The 20,806-nt window shown below is 36.6% G+C and overlaps 1 protein-coding gene across 5 annotated transcripts; it reads right to left on the bottom strand.

The window, feature by feature from the left end:
• Nucleotides 1–394: 394 nt before the first annotated feature.
• Nucleotides 395–14,241, bottom strand: LOC116173165 (UDP-N-acetylglucosamine--peptide N-acetylglucosaminyltransferase 110 kDa subunit-like). Of its 5 annotated transcripts, XM_031490480.1 has the most exons (7): nt 13,920–14,051; nt 13,664–13,784; nt 13,407–13,617; nt 7,184–7,367; nt 7,065–7,133; nt 956–1,020; nt 536–613 (listed from the first exon to the last, which is right to left on the bottom strand). In XM_031490480.1, exons 1-7 carry the CDS (start codon nt 14,010–14,012, stop codon nt 601–603), a joined length of 756 nt encoding a protein of 251 aa, XP_031346340.1. In that variant the 5' UTR covers nt 14,013–14,051; the 3' UTR covers nt 536–600. The 5 variants fall into 5 exon arrangements, with proteins under 5 accessions (XP_031346337.1, XP_031346338.1, XP_031346341.1 ...); XM_031490477.1 differs by lacking the exon at nt 956–1,020 and having other exon boundaries at nt 395–613; nt 13,920–14,048; XM_031490478.1 differs by lacking the exons at nt 956–1,020; nt 13,920–14,051 and adding an exon at nt 14,088–14,241 and having other exon boundaries at nt 396–613; nt 13,664–13,839.
• Nucleotides 14,242–20,806: the final 6,565 nt, after the last annotated feature.

The following is a 20,806-nucleotide window of genomic DNA, read 5'->3' as shown; positions in this document are numbered from 1 at the left end:
CGCGATTATGTTACAAAAATAATAAAATGTTACCAAATTTACAATAACAGCGCACTCTTTGCATTGCACAAAAATTAAATTTATCACCACACACGATATTCAATTATAGAACTTTTTCAATTACATGTATACATTAAGTTGCCAGCATTCATGCCAAGAGGGAGTGTCCGTGTATATTTAGGGTTAGTTTTACCCTACCCTTATAATTGGTTTTGCTGGTCAAGCGTAAATATACATTTCCGTGCAGTGTGGCTAAAACGACGCGATTAATTTAAATGTTACGAATTGGTTTGAAATGAATTCAATTCAACCCCATTACAATCACACTTCTCAGGCGCTAGTTGAATAAACTGCCGTGCATTTGTGTGTAACAGAAATGAACAATACTAATCGATTTGTAAATTGAAGAAACCTACCTGTCAAAAATCCTAGCCTCCTTCAGAACGTTTCCGAGGTTAATGTAGGCGTCTAGAAAATTCGGATCCAAAGCGACAGCTTTTTCGAAATGATGTATGGCCAACCATATCTCCCCCTGAGCGTTAAAGACGCATCCCAAATTACTCCAGGCAACTGCAAAATCTGGCCGCGTTTCAATGGCCTTCAAGTAGCACGCCTAGGTAGAATACGTAATTAGTGCTGGTTATCATCGACAGGTTTGTCTCAAAATACAATCCATACAAATTGAGGGACCTCTCTGGCCGCTCAAAAGATCGCCTAGCGCAAAATTCGCCGACAAATCTGCACCATCGCAGAAAGCGCGCGCGCGGTGCAAAGATGTCATAAGCTTAGCCAATGTACGACGCTTGCTCAAGAGGTGCAACAAAGTTAGTTACGCAAAAAAGTGCCCTTTTTTCAACAATAAGAAACTTAACGCATTCGCATGACGCAAAAGAGAGGCCCCACTCCGTTACCTAAAAACAAAGACATCGCGGCTTGCGGCGCTTGCGCACATTACCTGACTTCACGCCCAAAGTATACCAACACTGTTCCATTCGGGGTTGAGCATCTGCGACGATATACCTGTATTATTATACACCAATAATAATACATTAGTCAAAGGTTTCATTTCACAAATCTGCCACATAACGAGCCATTACCAATCAGAGTAGATCACTAATGAACTTTACAACTTCTGCCCGGATTAATAATGGTTCATTTAAAATCAACTTAAAAACAAGAGCAAAAAGGTAGGGCGATGGGGATGACTATGTTCCTGAAAAACCATAAGTGTAAATTTTTTTTCAAAGTTCTCGCAAATTTTAACTGAAACTAAACATGAACTATCTGCAACGACATTTGAATGTAATGTTTACCCTTACGGATTTAGTCGCGGAAATGCCACAACTCGGTTTGTAACATAATCACTTATTTATATGGGAAAAAACGAAAAAAATTAAGTTTACTTCCTTCAGGAATTCCGAAATGAGCAGCAAAATGGTTTATATAACGAATTTGCATTGAATCAATAAGACAAAGTATTTTCAGCATTAAATTGTGCCAACAACTTTCACTATTATTCAAATTATTTTTGACATCTGACAGAAAAATGTGTTGGAACTCAAGGTTAATAGAGAGAATAGGTTGCCTCGTAACTAAGGAAACGCGTCATCGAGAATCCTGAAGTCCCATTTGATTGGTGTTTGAGTTTTCGTTCACTTTGACAATTATTTGAAATGTGTAAGTAATTGTCAGATATCCCTGAATTACGTATATGCGTATTATAATTCGATTGAATTACTGTTAGATATACTTCAGTATTAATTAAAGTTATTTGATGCCGGGTGGAAATATTTGTAGCGTTGCTATATGCAATAGCAGCTCTAACAAGTAACAAATCAAAAGCAAATGGCTTAAAAATTCAGTTTTTCAAATTTCCAAAAGATCCTGCATTGCAAAAAGAATGGACTATAAAGTGCAATCGAAAGGAGAAACTGAACCCCTTGTGCAATAGGGTATGCAGTCTGCATTTCCGGGCCGAAGATTATGCAGATGAAATGCAAGCTAGGCTACTGGGAATTGTCGCAAAAAAATTTAAAAAAAAATGGCTCGTATAGAATACCTACGTAGGTGTTTTTAAGATGGATAATGCTTATATTGTTTTCTTTTATTAACAGCTATTCCATCTTTGTATATAAAATCTTTACACGACGCTGAAGCTGAAGAAATAGAGTCCCAGAGAACAGCTATAGAAAGAAAAATGTTAGTAGAAGAACTGGTGCGCACTTCAAATAAGTCAGCATGTGTAATTTCGTTGTCTGCAGAAACAGAAGAAATTGAAACTTCTTGCATCAATATATCTGATACATCTTCGCCAAGCAAGGAAAACGATTATAATGTGTTAAAAATACAGTTCGACCATTTGCAAAAAGCATCAAGCATTGAAAAATGAAATTAAAATACTCCAAACCGATAACGAATCATTACAGAAAACCCTCCGTCATCTTGAAAAGCAGTTAAAAGGCGAATCTACTGACTTCGAAGTACAAGCCAAGTTTGCTTTCAAAAATTGTTTAACATCAAATCAAGTAGATATTATTTTAAAGAAAAAGAAGAAAGCAAGATGGGCTCCAGAAGAAGTGTCTAAGGCTTTTACTCTACGATATTTTAGTAAACGGTGCTACATTTATTTAAGGGAAAAGCTACATTATCCACTTCCCGGTTTATCTACATTACAACGCTGGGCTGCGAGTCCTAACTTAAGGAGTGGAATTTTAGAAGATGTACTATCTATTATGGGCACTGCAGGGCAAACAAAATCCAATATTAACCGTACTACTGTTTTATCATTCGATGAAATAAAAATTTCTTCACTATACGAATACGACCAAAAGGAAGACGAGATTTTAGGTAAGCACTCGTATATGCAGGTCATAATGGCCAGAGGATTGTTCGAAAACTGGAAACAACCCATATATATTGGATTCGATCAGAGGGTTACAAAAGCACTATTAGAGAATACCATCACGCGATTACATGAAATCGGTTATAGTGTAGTTGCTTGCACTTCAGACTGCGGGGGTGGCAACCAAGGAATTTGGAAACAATTAAATATTAACGTAGATCATACTTTCATACATCATCCCATTACAAAAGAGAACATCTATTTTTTTGCTGACGTGTCGCATTTATTAAAGTTACTAAGAAATTGGTTCTTGGATAACGGATTTGTTTTGAGTGATGGATCTGACATTAACCCTGGACCTGTAAAGAAATTAATCGAAATTACTAGAACCGAAATCAATTCCTGCTATAAATTAAATTCTCTGCATACCCACTGTGAAAAAGCTCAACGACAAAATGTGAAATTAGCAGCGCAATTATTTTCAAACACCACTGCTACTGCTTTAAAACGATATTTCACAGATGATAATAACAAAAACCTTCAAAGAAATCTAGAAATCTAGGTGATTTTATTCATTTGGTAAACAATTGGTTTGATATCATGAATAGTTATTCTCCTTCTACTAATATTCCATCAAAGAAACCATATGGTTTAGATCTTGAGTTGCAGAACGAAACTCTCGAGTCTATGATATCTACGATTAGTGGGATGTTATGCAAAGGAAAAAAAACCCTTCAAGTATTTCAGAAAGAGATAATTATTTCAACTAGATCATTGCAGCAATTGTTTGCAGATCGCTTCAATGTTAAATATATATTAACACATCGTCTCAATCAGGACTGTTTGGAGAATTTCTTTTCTCAGGTATAGTGAATTTGTGTTTCAGACTTATAGAAGATAGCTTTATTTTTATAGGCAGAAATCTTTACAACATCTGCTTACAATTTTCTAATAATTTTTTTTCAGATTAGAACCCGGGGAGGTGTTCATGATCACCCTTCACCCCTAAACGCGCTTTACAGGATTAGAATGATCCTTTTGGGCAAAAATCCCGGCATGGTGCAAACTAATGCGAATGTGGCAATTTCTCCTGAAATCAAACAGGACGAATATTTACTATCCAGCGTGTTAAAACGAGCTCGCATAATTGAAAGGATTCCCGAAGTAGTAGAAACTGAATTTATCAAAATGAATACGGACGTAGCACTGACTCAAGTACAAGAAAGTCGAGATTTCTCTGATAGATCAATTATTCCAAGTACATCAGGCAGAGAAATGTCCGAAAATGACGGACTGGTCTATATTGCTGGTTATTTGGCTAAAAAAATGTTAAGAAATATCCACACCTTGGTAGATATACATTCCAAACTGAAGAAGCCGTTACTTTACATAATTACAACATTCCATCCTGGATTCAAAGTTTGTCATTTGGTGGCCTAATTCAACCCTCTCAACAATGGATACAGCAAGTAACTCTGATGGATAAATATTTTCAAGAATATCATTAGGACGAATTTAAACGATGTAAACAAATTATTGTAACAACTTCCGCTTTTATTGCAACCAAAGTCAGAGATGTACCGAATGACTTGCTAAAAGCATTTTGCAGACTAAGAATTTTTGTTAGAATTAAATATCTAAATTTAAAACTGGAAGAAGAAAAGCGCAAAAAAATTAAATTTCCTAGATCAGATCCTGAGACAACATTTAAAAAAAATGAGAAAAACTTTAAACTAATTCTACGGTTATTAAGAAAAAAACTAGAAGTTGTACTGAAAGGTTCTAGGCATTGGTGCTAATTGAGTGAGGCGTGAGCAAACAATATTGCAGGACGAATTAGGTTTTCCTGCAGTTTTCCTAATTCGTAAGTTAAATACCGGATTAGTATACTTATACATCAACTTAAGACCTGCTGCAGTGACACCTCCTAAATAGCTTTATGCGGATCACTCTGTAACTGGGCAAAAGCCTGTTGAGGGCCCATAATAAGAGAGGGACAATAAATAAATAAATAAACTATTCATATATTTTAATAAAGTGTTTATAATATTTCGCTAGCATGTTTCTTACAATGCAATGCAAGGACTGTTCAGAACATCCGTGTAAAGTACCATTTCGATCCATTTTGCATTTTTTGAACTTGTTCTGTTGTTGTTGCGTTAATAATTAATTTTTATGATGTGGACAAAGTGGGATTCCGGGTGACGTCATTCGCGTATTTTAATAGTGAACGTTTATTGGCTGAAAGTTACGAAACCTATTCTCTCTATTAACCTTGGTTGGAACTGTTAAATCATATGACACAATGAATGAAACTTTTTTCCCATTTAATTTCATATAATAAAATACAAATGCCAGCCATTACTATAAAGTTCTGTGGTGCGCCCTTATTCTCATAGTAAAGACGTTTTCAAAAATGCAATTGCGTTAAATTAGTAATTTAATTAGAATTTACGGTCTTTTGATTTTATGCAAATATTTCTTTTAAAGGTTTTGTTTATGCCCGAGTGGTGAGTGGTCTAGTGACCGTTTGCCACATAGCAATTTTATGTTGCACCCACCATCAGTCGTATCACTCTTCTGCATACAAAATACTTGTAGGGCGTGACTTAACACCGCCCCACATCAAAATACCATACATCATTGTACTATGGAAAAGTGAAAAATATACCATTTGTAAATACTCCAGTTATTGCACATTTGTCTGATAGCAATGCGCATTTTGATAACTTGTTATTCAGGGAGTATATATGCTGAGTGAATGTTCAAGTCCAGAGTCCACCTAGTAATTTCACAGGATCACTTTCAGTAACTTGGTTTGTGGAAAAATTAGTTCCAGAGTTTTTGTTTCGTTCAACGTCAAGTGATTGCCGTGGAACCAATGTTTGACTCTTTTTTGATACAAGACTAGTGTCGTCAACGTATAAAATGAGGCTTATGTCAAAGTTATTTGTGTATATGATAAATAAAGTTGGTCCCAAAACTCCACCCTGAGGTACTCCGAATAGATTACGTTGGTTGGAGATGTGGCAATGTGGGGTACAAAAACTGATCTTGTGCGCGCGCTTCTTGCACATTGCTCTAAAGACAAAGAAAGATTGGACGCCAAATTTGAAATCAGAAAAGCTTTGGGTGATCAATTACAAAGCGTCTACCACAACTACGCACAATTTTACAAAAATCCGCTTGAATTAATCCTTTTTGGGAACTGCTGGAAAACTTACCTATGATTATCGGCCATTCACAGTAAACGTAATTGTGAATTGTATGTAGAAAAGGTTCACTCTTTCAAAAAGACCTAATTTTTTTCAGTTTATTGTTAGAGAACAATGAATATTCAAATATGAATCATTTTTTTAGCAGGGCGTGTCTGCAAGAATGAGTAAATCTGGGGTGCCCACTGCACACCACAGCATACATTTAAGCACGGTTGCCAAGTTTAATTAATTTAGAAACACACCATTTTGTAGCTCACAATATTAAAACCATATAAAGTCTGTATTATGTGTGATACTGCATTATTTACAGTTGACCCAAATCTCCTTTGATAACAAAATAACATTTTGATAAGATAACTCGTGTGCCGATTGTGACATCTCAGTTGAAACGAAAAAGTTAAAAATTGGCCAACACCACCAAACAAAACCAAACGAAATGAAAATTAAAAGAGAAAAACTACTATTGCACATTGCTGCTACGCACACCAGATCTCTATAAAACGACTAACAATATCAGCTTCCAATTATATACAAATATGAAAATCGCAGATTCTCACAACTAAAAATATTGTTACTCGCCTTTCTATTACGCATAAACTCTCCTTTGGCGGTTCCTATGACGCAAAACTTCATGAGGGCATACACAAAGCAATTTTCAAACGGTAAAAAGTAACAAAACAATCATTCGAAATTAAAAATACAGTAAAAATTGCTTTAAGTGCATCGAGACGCAACACAATTTACGCAGAGCGCTCAAAGAAATGTCGGCCAATTTGCAAACAGATTAATGTTACTTTTTCATTTCAATCTAATAATGCACCCTAATTAGTGAGCTCTCAATGGACTAATCATTACTTACTACTTGTAGTTCTTAATAAAATTCGCTTCGCCACAAAGTAATAATTAATACAAAGAGAAAGAAACTCACAGTTAGCGCAACTTAGAATGGTGGCGCGAAAGGAAGAAGGTGATAGAAAAAGCGAGAGTAATTGGAAAAGACGTACCTTAGCTTCATCCAATCTGCCTAGGGCTTTAAGTAAGTTACCTAAGTCACTACGGACACAATACAGCTCCTGCAAGTCAAAGTGAGTAAAGACGTTCGTGGTAAATCGTTAACACTTACAGGGTTATATTGTAGAGCCGTGATGTAAGCCTGCACCGCTTGCTCCATGTCACCGGCGGCGACTAACGCCGCGGCCAAGTTAATGTATCCATCGATAAAGTCGGGTTTCAGTCGAACTGCGTGTCTGTAATTATCCAAGGCTTCCTGTAATTGACCTCGTTCTTTGTATACGTTCCCAAGATTGCTGTAACAGAATAGAGGGATGGTTACTATTGTGCTATCAAATAGTGGCTTCATGTAGCCAAAATTGGCTCCCAGATGTATAAACTTCCAAATGCAAAACGGATAAGGGACTATCTCGAAAATTATCGGAGTTAAGCCACGGACGACCGGCCACAAGAAGTGGTTGTGACCAAAGTTGGTTGGAAGCATTACAGCATCCACCAAAAGTACAGTTATCGGACAAGAGTGTTACACTGCTGACAGTGTTTTCCGACTGCTAACGTGTCAGTGTCAAATAAGAATCAAATGGTTCATATTTTAAGTATGTGGGCTGCAACCCTGTTCCGCAAAAAAATTTAACGTGTTTGGGGATCATTTTGTAAATTTTCCAAAAAACGTTCTCATGAAAGAAATTGGCTTGTAGCAACCGCTACCCTCCTCCACAATCACTTACCAAAAGTGGCGTAAAACTGATTTTATCATATCCTTCACGATATTGTAACAAAAACGATCTAAACAAAAGGAATTAATTTCTCCCAATCTCCCCAATCCCTTATCGCGATTCTAATTCGTCGTGCCTCGAGAACAGAGTGTCCAACCAAAGTACTTACACTGGCAAAAAGTAACGTCGGGACAAGACATCTATTGGTGGGGTTTCCACTACAAGGCATTGGAGGAAGATACTCATAAAAAACGATATGTCTCATCCTGATTATCATATTGTTTTGTTTTCCAACATAAATTATTTTTTTCCATCTGTAATTTACCACACTGCACAATTAATAGTTATTTTTGCGTTCGGTAATTGAATGTAAATCTGTTGGACATTAAACTATTACTATTATTCATGGCGATTAGAAAGTCTGGATAAGACATCTCAATTGGAATTTCCCTGATATTTAAATAGTGTAAATTAAACATTTGTGTCGAAAGAAGGCATCCCCCTCCCTCACACCGCAAATTTTTGTCAAACCCTACTTTTACCCCTAGTAATGTTTAAAAAATCAGGCACAACAGTTGTGCACAGTTTATACTTATTTCATGGTTTTTAGCGCATTTTTTTAGGAAAAAAAAAACCCTCAGAAATATTGCATTTTCCCTTTGTAGGTACCTTCCCCCAACATTTTTACATTATCAATAGATTTGTCTTGCCTAGACGATCTTTCTGCCTTTTGAGAGAACCCTCCTCCGAAGGTCTGTTCTTCAGAAATTTGAACTAAAAGTTTTGACATCAGCAATAGATATGTCTCGTCCTGATGTTCCACTTGCACTTGACTAGTACCCTACAACAATCTGTTCTTGAGATATAAGGAATTATATCAGATGACGATAAGGGGTTGAGGAAGAGGACTATGGTTGGTAGAACATTAATTCCTTTCATTGAGTACCATGAAGGATAAAACCAGTTCCCCCCCCCCCCCCCTTTGGATAAGGGGTCAGAAAGAAGGGCGGTAGTTGGTTGAGAACGGTTCCTTTTGTTGAGACCTTTAATTAAAATACCATGATGGCTGGAACTTGTTCACGCCTCTCCCTTTAATTAAAAACCATGAAGGGTAGAACGTGCCCCCCACCTTCGCCCATTTACTTTGCACCACTAAAGGTATGTGTATGCAAAATCGGAGACCAATTGCTCTTACGCAGTTTTTATCTTCAAAAACAGCATCTGGGAAATAATTCATGGTAGAGAAAAGAGTACAGGTCAGACGGGTGGAAGTGTAGAGAAAGAAAATGATAGTGATAACGGTATACAACAGAAAAGGAATGAAGGATCTCTATATCCATTCCAAAAAAACTACTAGCATTTTCAACAAGACTTCAAAAATAAAATAGAAAATATGGTAAGTAGATGAAAGGGAGGAGTTAAGATTGGGGGGAGACTTTTATCCCAGAACAAGGACTTAACGGAAAATGAGTAGAGATGAGAAGAAGTACACAAGAGATAAAGAATCCAACAAAGAGGGAGAAGTGTTACCGGATTTATCAAAAAAGGGGTTGGAGAATTTTAAACGGAAATATGGAGGGAGATAAGTGTCAGCAATTCACATGTACCTATGGGAGGGAGAGAGAGGTCGGTAATAAATTACACAAAAATACTGAAAGAAATAGATGAATGTAAGGGAGGAACAAGGAAAGAATCAGATCGTAAACCGATGGACTTGAATTAAAAGAGAAGATCAAGAAATAAAAACACGCAAAGGCGAAGAGGTATACAGTTATGGACAAGACACTGTGAAACTGTATAGAAGAAGAATACAGGAACAAAAAGAAGAAGTAGGAGTGGAATAGGTAGGATGAATAAGAGTATTAAAGAAGCGATAGAGAAACCGAATTGGTGAAACAATAAAAGAATTGTGGGTTGAACAAAGAGCAAAATATTACGAAACAAATGGACACAGACATGGTGAGGTCGACAAGAGGAGAGGAGTAGGAGATAAGAGGGGAAATGAGCTGACAAAACGGGATCTGGATGCACAAATACAGAGGGTCAAGATAGAGAGGAAGTAGTACTTACAAAGATCTAACAAGGGAGTGGTTACCAAAATATTTCTAGGAAGGAAGAAAAAATATTAAAACAATAGCAAGATTCAGATGCGCTAATGGAGAGAGAGAGAGAAAGAAAGAGAAATGATAGAAACAAAAGAAGAAAGCAAATATAGAATATGCGAAGAGGAAGGAGAGGACATAGAACATTTGTACACGGTACCGAGGGAGGAGGTGAGAAATTTTAAAGAGGTAATTAATTATTTATTTAAATGTAGAATAATTTTTTATAATAATTAATTAGAAGTGAAACGCTAAGTGGATGATGTGGATTTTAAAGAAAGGAAAAAAATTTAGTTTTATTTTGTTATAAGTTTAATTTGAAAAAAGTCTTGCAAAGTAGAACCCCCTGTATATTTTAATCTAAAAAAATATGAGATAAATACTATATTCAAAAATGTATTTAAAAAATTTAGATTTGCATTAAAACAATTTCTAGTAGAAAAGCGTACTATCACCTAAATGAATACTTAAACATTTCAAACCTTTTAAAATATTTATTGCATGTTCGTCACAATTTTAGAATGTATCTTAATGTGTTTTTTAAATGTGTCGGTTTGTTTTAATATGTTATACATTTTGTAATTTTAGTATTTGTGCTAATAATAATAATAATAATAATAATGTATGTTGGTAAGTATGAATTACATACTATCCCTAGATTTCCAATGTGAGTGTGCGAATATTTATTTTATTTTTTATTTTTCTTTAGAACCCTACATAACTTCACCAGACACAGACACTAATCGTTACTTGATTTTAATCCGTGCGATTAGTTAACCAGGCTAGACCTGAGTTCTCACAAGAAACACCGATAATAATAATAATAATAATAATAATAATATATTTTCATGCATTGTACATCTACTTACAATCGTCATAAATCGAATCTGTATATGTATAACTAATAATTATGATAGGTTATCCTTACTGTAATTAATAAATTCCTGAACAGAGTAAAAAGCATTTGCAATTAAGAACTTTCTTAGTTTGTCTTTGTATGATGTAAAATCACTTTACTTGATTTTGTCAGGTAAACAGTTAAACAGTTTGTAAATAGTAATATGGGGACCATTTTGGGATTTAGTCAACCTGCAGAAGGGTACACGTAAAAAAGTTTTCTGTCCTATGAACATCACGTTGCGTTATAAAAGTATGCGCGTTCGACTTAGCATGGCATAAACCTGCTAAAATATACACACACGGTAATGTTAGAATGTTTAATGTCTTGAAGGTATTTCGGCAGTCATCCCGATATCTCACATTGGCGACGATCCCGATCGCACGACGCTGTAGCTTGAAGACATACTTCGCTTGCGAGCAGTTTCCCCAAGACAGTATGGCGTAGGACAGTAGGCTATGACACAGTGCATGGTAGGAGGTTAACAATACTGTCTGTGATACTTTGTTAGCCAGTTTACGTAGCACAAATATATTTGTGTTCAGTTTGGCGGAAATATAGTTGATGTGAGAATCGAACGATAATTTGGGATCCAAGTACACTCCAAGAAATTTCACACAATCAGGGTTGGGTGAATCAAGGTGTTTAAGTGAAAGCACCATGTTCTCCGTTTTTGTTTCGTTAATGGTTAGTTCATTCCATTCGCTCCACTGTTTAGCCATACTCAGGCTACAATTTGCTTGAGACAACAGATTAACAATGTTATCATCCTCAAGTAGTAAAGTAGCATCATCGGCGTAGAGTAGACACTTTGTGTTGGTAGAAATTACATATGGAAGGTCATTTATATATATTAAAAAAAGTAGTGGACCCAGTATGCTCCCTTGAGGCACTCCTCTTGCTAATGAAACCGTTTCAGAATATGTTCCGTTAATTCGGACACGTTGTTGCCTATTGGATAGGTACGATCCGATGAGAGCGATACTTGCTGTGTCGAAATTATAGGAAACAAGTTTATCCATTAAGATTGGGTGTGAAATACAATCAAAAGCTCTGGATAGGTCGATAAATGTAGCACTCAAGTACTCGCCATTTTCGAAACAATTTAATGTCTTGTTTACAAATGCAAGAATTGCGTTGTTTGTGCTTTTCCCAGATCGAAAACCATATTGATCGCAATGAAACAAGTTATTGTCTTCAAAATAACGGCTAATACGTTTGCTTAGCACTTTTTCAAACACTTTAGAGAACACTGGTAGGATGGAAATAGGACGATAATTTTGCACATTGTTTACGTCACCTTTTTTATGTACAGGTACTACTGCAGCGATTTTTAGTAAATCAGGGAATGCACCACTACTGAATGACGCATTAATTAATTTAACGAGCGGAAGTACATATAAGCTTACACTACTTTTAATGAGTAATAAGTATATTGTTTGTATGTATTAGGGACATGGTGTTGCCACCTACTATAAGGTAAAGCAACAACGAATAAATAAATAAATAAATGAAATATAACACACTAGGGATATTAAAAAAATACAAGATTCAAAAAGATTAAAAAAGAATTTTAAAAATTGAAAAATGGTTCGAAAGATTGCAAAAAATTCAAATAATTTTTTGAAAAATTGTACATCTTTTTGAACGAATATTGAATTTTTTGAATTTCTGTAATGTTATAGTTTTAAAAAGAGAATGTAACATCTTTTTAGAATAAAATATACAAAGTGTTCAACTAAAAGAATGACGCGAGACCCGCTAATGTTTTACCTGGTCCAATATACTGATTTTGAAAACGATAGATTATTCAGCAATCATTATAAACAAACTTTTGTAATAAAACATTTTTCTGTACCTATATGTAATTTTCCCCCGTATGTTTTTAGCGAGGGAATATTTGTAAATTATAATTTTGCCATTAGACCCAAAAAGAGCACATAACATCCTATGTTACATTTTTGATGGCACTAAGAATACAGTATAAGTGTAGAAAATGGAACACTATGTAACTGCTTATTATACCTCGTATTATACCTACATACTTAATACATAATTAAAGCTGGACAAAGATTTCTCTTTGGGTGCCTGCATAAACCAGAAAAGATTTTGACATACCAAAAATGCCTTGAAATTCCTACAGCACCTCTGCTGTAACATTGGGGTAGCTCAGGGTATAATATACAAACAATTGTTGCTATTTATATGTGAATAATGTGTGTAATTGCCAGGTAGGCACCAGGAGGCGTGTAATTTATTCAAGGTGGGCATGTGACTGTTCCTATTGTAATTTGTATAAACAACAGACAGTAAATTCCATTCTGTTATTATTGTCAGCATTTGTGGAGGCATTTGCTAATCTCCACAACTTTAAAGAAACACACTATCAAAATGGAGAAGTGTCCCCTAACTTATTCTACCTACATAGTAAAATAAAACACAGAGTAGTCTTGATAGAGAACACAAAAAAAAATTCATAATAATTGGTATAAATACTAATTAAAGATATATCTCATTGATATCGGGTTTAGGTGGTAGTTACGTAAATGACTTATTAACATTAGGACGAAGCGAGTTTCAAATATAACAGTTTCATCAGCGGAAATGAACTAACATTACCTGTAGGCCTCTGCCAGAAGAGGGTTTTGTTTAATCGCGAGCGTACTAAACTGTGCAGACTTGTCGAGACGACGACACTGGAAGTGTATACTGGAAAGCAGCAGCAGTACTCCAGTGTTTGTCTGATCCTGTCGCCATAACTGCATACAGTGTCTTTCGCCATTCTCGTAGTCGCCCGCTTGGTATTCGCGGTGCGCGAGCTCTAGTAAACCTAAAAGACGGTTCAAACTGTGACATACAAAAGGTCTTATACTTACCAACTGAGGAGATCGGTTGTAAATCGTTCATTTTTAAAAGTACACCTCCGGTTGCACTAGGGGCAGCCGCCGTTGTACCCGAACTTGCCTGACTTTGTTGGCTTCCACTAACTTGCTGGGCCTGCATTATGAAGAATCGTTATTGGAAGAGTACGCAAAATTTTTACTGTGGATAACTGCAATGCATAGACGCCAAGGTAAGTCTTTTGTGCTGCATCGATTCAATTTTAAAGTAATAAAAACTAGTCAAAATTACCGAGTAAAAAGAGACAGCGACAGACGAGCACGTAGAGGCAAAAACATCGCTCACAGCCGATTGGTGCAAATTTAATGGAAACTTTTTGGACATTTTTTCATGGTTTTCTGCCACTCGGCGATGCTGTCCGCTCTTTCGAAGTCGGCAACTTAATTTCTAGGTACTTACCGTTGCAATTAAGAACAATTAAGGTCGATTTAATAAACTGTGTCTAATGTTAATTTTAACCACGTTGCACAAAATGTGAATATCGCAACCTTGAAGCCCCCTCTTTCTTCTGTCGGAGACGCCGTGTAAATTTTATCGACGTCAACTGACACCCTAAACAGATCCGTACTTTCCTTTTTTTAAGGTCACCTCTATTGTGTGCATTGAGAATTGTGCCCCACTTAAAGGTTACATGCTTCAAATCAATATTCCTTAATTACTCTTTCGCGTTATTACATTACTACAATTCATTGTTACTACGCTTCTATTCATATCTATAGGCAACACACAATACATCCAATGAACTATCTTTACGTGAATTAGTCAAGACTTAATAGACATTATTTAATTGTCACAAAAATGGTTTTTCCGTTTTTCGTCAACCTCTCCATAAAGTCAAGTTACCAATTGTTTTAATTTTGCAAAAGGGATGATCCTTTGATCTCCCTATGTAACGAAGGTATCTTTTTATCTCACTTTGACCGGCTGGCTGGCTGGCAGCAAATGAGCGCCCGTAGAAGAACACTTGTAGAAAAACAAGGAGTGTACGTGTAGGTATCTACCGGGTCGTGTAACTTTAGGGAGAGGCCTACATGCTGTAGGGTGGGAGTCGGCGACATCTGGGCGCCATTCCTGAGCGTGGTTTACTAAAGCGGTGATTTTGTCAGTTTGTCGTGTCTCAACAGGCTTGTACCCAATTACAGAGTTATTACAGCCCCTTCAGAAGGTCTTAAGGTGTTCTATACTACTCCGGTATTTACCTTACGAATTAGGAAAACTGCAGGAAAACCTAATTCGGAGTAGCAGGCAGAAACTGATATAAGGAAATTCCCATCTGTGCCACAGATGAAAAATTCTTACCTCAGCCCAGGTTTGAACACCCGACCTTCCGGATATGTAGCCCAACGCTCTACCAGTGAGAAACATAGCCGGTTTTGCCGTACGTACCGTTTGCGCACGTACACGGTACAACAAGAAATCACTCATAAAGCACCGTCACCGCGTAACCACGTGGCTATGGACTGTTACTGATTTCGCTGGACCATTGCGGAAAACGTTCTTCACTTCTGAAAACTTCATGACGCTCTTCGTCGATTCATAGCTCATCGCCCCAGGCCCAAGATATCTTACAGTGACAACGCCACGAATTTTGTCGACATGACGAATGCCCTGAAGAAGACGGATTTGAATGCGGCCCAAAAGATTCAACTCTACCAATTCAATGGTATTTCAATCCTCCTGAGGCGGATTCTGGGAGCGTTTGGTGGGAACTATCACTGAGAGTTTGCACTTTTGAATAAAGCGATGAAGATCATTGACACATATGCGCTTTGATACTTCCTTTTAAAGTTTCGACGTAGCCCCACGCTTATTTGTCCCTAGAACCCTCGACGAGGGGGGTTGCTTGCGCAAATGTGACTGGACCATTTTTTTCGAAACCCATTTAGAATATTTGGGGCGACCACCAGAGCACCGGTAACCCATACATGAGTAGAGGAAGCCTACCCATTTAGGCGCTATCTACTTAGCCGATTTCTAGGTATATTGGGTGACTTTTTCAGTGATTTTTAGTTCCAAACTTGCATAATTGACCACAAAACTAAATAATTAAATCACATAAAGTGTTTATGGCACTCGGGGGGTGATTAACCCCGGAAGATATTAACCCCTGATTGTACTCCCTCCCCCGATATCCACACAAAATTCACTTCGTGGCTGCTGACCTTTTAGTCGCTATTTAACGTAGGAGTTCGTGGAGATGGATAAGTTGTGGTGGCATAAGTCCGTTGAACAGTAGTTATACCATTATCCTTTTTTTAGAACCCTCTTTAGAAGTCCCACTCAGCCTTTAAAACTGGTCCGTATCGATGAGAGGTAAGCTAGGAAATCTATACAGCCTCTCGGTATAGGAAGTTTTCGCCTACAATTTTTCCTACTTTGTATTCTGCGCTCTTTTTAACATCCACACGTTTTTAAGGGAGATATTGCATTGGGGTAAGAAATGAACCCCCCCCCCACCTCCCAACCCCATCCCCTTTGTTACAGAAATAGACGTTATGAAGCCTCATGAATCCGAATCATACAAATCTCGATGAGGTCGGTCTGTCTGTACTCTCATTTCCGGCTAAACGACTGAAGAAACCACAGAACAGGGGGTGTTCTGTGATTGGAACCACATTTGGTTACACCCTTGAAAGAAGTCTTTCGCCGTTTAAGTACCTACTTTCTTTTTCAATGTAGTCTTTTTACCTATTATTTCTGATTATACATTCCTATGCACCCTAGACGTTAAACTGAAAGTGCCCCGAGGGAGGATTGGAGGCTGCCGAGGGTGGTACAATGTAAAGTTTATTTTTTCAAAATTTTAAACGACTGTTGGCTTTTCTGTGGCCTTCTTCTTGCCGTAATTCTAATTTTTTTTGTAATTAGATTCGATGCACACTGGACCTCAAACTGAAAGTAAACGCATCTTGAGAGGAAAGATTGGATTTCTTCTGAGAGTAGGAGTGATGGCGAATTTTCTTTTCTAAAAATTTTAAATGGTTAGCTTCTCGGTGCTTTGCCTCTTGCAGTAATTGTTTAGCGTATTTTTCGTGAAGTTGAAGGTACATTTCAAAAATACGCTTTAGCCAATCAATAATGCGACGGCTTAATTACTTACTTGTTTCTTTTAATTACAAATTCGATATTTGTATGCACGCTATGCCTCAAACTGAATGTGGATGCAAGTTTGGGTACGGCAAGAAAGAAATAAACTACAAATAGTGGTATAGTGGAAAACTTATTTTTCTCAAAATGTTGTAGTAACCTATTGTGTTATTTCTCGAAGATTAAACTGAAGGTGGACCCAACTTGCAGGAAAAATTGGACTTCTTTTCCGAGGGTGGCGCAATGTTTTAACCAATTAGTTTGTAACCTTTCGTGCCCTTCCACTGGCAGTAATTCTAATTTTGTTTATGACAATTACAGATTCGGTATTTCTATGTACCTACGGTTTTGAAAAAAACACGGCCGTCATTATAGAAAATGGCGGTCAAAATACGGTTTTTTGGGTTTTATAGACAATAAGTTTTTTCAAGATCAAGCTAACTATAAGACTTACCTGAGTAACTTAATAGAGATCTTGACAGAGCAGCCGGTGATCACCATAAGATACTAAGGTCCTGGTGCAAAAATTTAGCATAGCAATCGCCTTTTTTTACTGCTTTATTAAAACAGCTCCAACGAGTTTTCAATTCTTTGGATTGACCACCACCACCACCATCTCAAAACGTGTACATTTGAGCTTGATCAAGGCAGAATGGTAATCCAATTAGGAAATGTACCAATTATTAGCAATTATCTTAATCATTTCAAAGACAAGGTTCCCATGGTGATAGAAACAGCACATTAACAAGCAATTACCAGGATAGTAATAATGATTTATTACTGTACAGATAATATTATCCACAGACCAAAAATAAATAGATATTAGGTACAAAGTAGGTAGTGTACTAACACGAGTTTAATATTTTGAAGACGACAATTAATCAAGTAAAACTTCTGCAAGAAAAAATCATTTGATTGCTGGCAACCCTCAGGTTCTTAATTTTTTAGGTACCTAATAAAGGTAAGGCTAGTTAACGGAGTGCGAAACACTAAGTACCCATGACAGATTTAAATTGGGACCCTCATATTCTTTGGCTAACGTAAAAGTAGACCACTTTAATACAAACAATTTGAAAAGAAACTGTAATCAAAATTGCATTTTAACTGATAATTGTAACAGCGCAAAAAGAATACATTTTATAGTTGTTTATTTATCTTAGCGTTAGCACATAGATTTAATCATTTTGGGTCACAAGTCACATTAGTACATATTATTTCCAGTTATGGATCAATTATATTACATCCGCCTTTCAAGAATTAATTCTCTGTTTAGAGTACAGCTATCCGCAAGGGATCAAAAATGTTGCACCCGTTTGATATTACTTACTTTGCCTCCCAATGTAACTACTTTTCTGGTTTTGTCAATTTTTCTAGTAGCTTTCAGAATAAACTGTGTACCCAAATTAGATTTTCATTGTTTAAACAATTTTTTACTAAAAAAGGGAAATTTTCAAAAGTAATAAAAAGAAATGCAATGTATAAATTAAGGACTAATTTGTACCCACAAAAATGGACTCTAAGAAGACATATTTAACAATTTCTTGGAGCAACCTGTAACGCGAGCTCTCTAGTGTGTTTATTAAGGATCGTCACGATCGTAAATAATTTTGTATTGCTCTGTTTGTCCGTCTGCCTGTCTATCCGTTGTATCAACTATTTAGTTCTTGATTATATTCCGCGACTCGAGAAACTAATCTTTTGAATTTAGGATTAATTTGTACCCAAGAGGAAACTGTAACTGATATTCTAATGAAACGTGTCACCGAAAGAAATTGGAACTTTCCTCCGCTACTCCTGTTTGAGATGAGTCGGTGACGGGAAGAGGGCGTGGGGTTAGAAATATATTTTATCTTTCACGGTATTCTAATGAAAGGTTTTAGCGAAAGGAATTAATTTCTCCTCCTCCTCGACCCCTTACTGTGATCCGTTCTAATTCCTCATATTGTCGGAGAAGGATACTCACAAAGGGACCATTGGGGATGTCAAAAACTTGAGCGAATATCTTGAAAATGAAGAAAGGAAGCGTAATAACGTACGTTGAACGGTAACTTCAAATACATATGTATCAAAAGCCTCGTGGATCCTTCGCAGAAGACATAAAAGTCAGGAAAATGATACATTACTGGCGAGGAAATATTGTAGGGGGCCGAGTACTTTAATTTCCGAGTCAGGTAATGTCATTTTACTGACGAGTTTTGTATTAAATTTTAACCGAAATTGTATTTTAATATAAAATTTCAATTTTTATATAGAACTTTTGATTAATGTTAATCTGTCAGTGATGACAGGAGTCATAATAGACATTTACAAATGTCACAAATGCGGCCGGTAAAGTGACGGTGCGGCCGGTAAAGTGACAGGTGCGGCCAGTAAAGTGACAAGCGGCAGGAAACGTAGTCTGGTCTGCCTCTGTCATGGAAACTAAAATTTCCTGACAGAAAGTAGGCATGAAAATGAAGGTTTCAGGACGATTTTGGGTAAAAATACATTAATTCCGTTTGCCTATGGTGCGTTCAACTTGGGACACACGGTAGAAAGATAGTATCCGTTATTTATGAAGTTAGAAAAAAACTTGTCCATGCATGTCCATTTGTAAGGGAAAATTTCTGGATATGTCGAAAGTTTTCGAGATTAGTCTAGGACAATATTAGGAGTGGTATCCAGTTCTCCTTTCATGCGGTCAAAATCACCTTCAAAAATTATGTGGTCAAGAAAAGGAGCGGAATCGAAATTGTGGGCCAGGATGGATAGATGCGAATTAGGAGAAGCCTTATTTTGCGACTACAATTCTTTCGGGAAGATCATTGGATAACAGACTTTGTTACTCAACTGGTAAACTATTATCCAGTTTCCTCAAATAGAAAAGAAAGCGTTACCCTGGTGCGGCGTACGTGGGGAAAATAACCGAAGGTAGTTTAATTCATCAGGAAAATGAATGTCCCAGCTGCTGAGAGTTTTAAGGAAATTAAAGAATTGTTGAAAAACTGAACCAGCGATATTGCACGTACACTAAAACGACTACAACCAATGTTGTTAATGTGTAATGAAATATTTGTTTTTTTTTTAATTTGTTACCTCATTAACGATTTGCGAGTTCTGTCTCCTTATAACGGTTTCGTGAGGTATACAAAACTTTTGTAAAGTTGAGGTCACCAGAAATTCATTTGAGACAAAGAGTCGAAAATAGTTGTAATGGATTCGCATTGGATCAACCTGTAAAAGTGCACAGCAAGCAAATTATTACATCCAATTACACTTTGAAGTTGATACAGGCGATACAGTAAGTCCTTGTTCCTTTTTTTTTGTCCATAACGTAAGTGGAACAGATCTTCGAAATTTTCCTATCGTCAATATTTTACGAGTTGAAATTCAAGTGAATGATCTTTTATCGTTGTTTATCGTCGAGTCGTAGAAGACCATAGAGCATCAGATAACGTTGGGGTCTGTATACAAAGACCGTAGTGCATAAGCCAATCTACGCCGTATTCCCGTTTTTGATTTTTGAAAAACGCCTTTTCTAAATTTGCGTCAACATCTTTGCGACGTGACTCCGATGGTCATAAACATTACGCACCGTAAGCCAGCTGATTGTTAACGTCATTGGATTTACGAAATATCTTATCGGGGTTCGTCACAATTAGAAAAAACCGGTTGAGTTGAGCAACGTTGTAGTTCCTGGAAAATTTGAGGAGAGGTCTTTTCCACTGCGATTGGATTGCATGTGGGGGGGCATAATAAAAATTGTGTTGTATGGAATTGAATTCGGTAATGGGCCATGTCAAAAATTGCCGTAATTTCAGGTAATTTTATGATGTTGAGCGTTATTTAATTGGTTGCATTTACACTGATAAAATCGTTGCCAAGTACAAATTGGTACGTGGTGTAAATCAAAAATTTCATAAAATACTTATTACGATTAATTAAAATTAATTACGCAGATGACTGTAAACAACTTTCTAATAACATGAGGTTCTAAAGAAAATTACATGTCGTTTATTTACGATTGTTTTAATTTTTAATAAACTCCCGAC

The sequence above is a fragment of the Photinus pyralis genome, unplaced genomic scaffold (assembly GCF_008802855.1).
Source record: "Photinus pyralis isolate 1611_PpyrPB1 unplaced genomic scaffold, Ppyr1.3 Ppyr1.4_LG6, whole genome shotgun sequence".
Lineage (NCBI taxonomy): Eukaryota > Metazoa > Arthropoda > Insecta > Coleoptera > Lampyridae > Photinus > Photinus pyralis.
The sequence above is the reverse complement of the archived record's forward strand: the minus strand, read 5'-3'. Positions and strand labels throughout refer to the sequence as shown.

Excerpts from the sequence above, each read along its gene's own strand:
- LOC116173165 (XM_031490477.1), bottom strand. The coding sequence starts at position 14,012 with ATGTCCAAAAAGTTTCCATTAAATTTGCACCAATCGGCTGTGAGCGAT. Across the intron at positions 13,618-13,663 it reads ACAACCGATCTCCTCAGTTG|GTTTACTAGAGCTCGCGCAC; the intron begins GTAAGTATAAGA and ends ACCGTCTTTTAG. Across the intron at positions 7,134-7,183 it reads CGGCTCTACAATATAACCCT|GAGCTGTATTGTGTCCGTAG; the intron begins GTAAGTGTTAAC and ends TTTGACTTGCAG.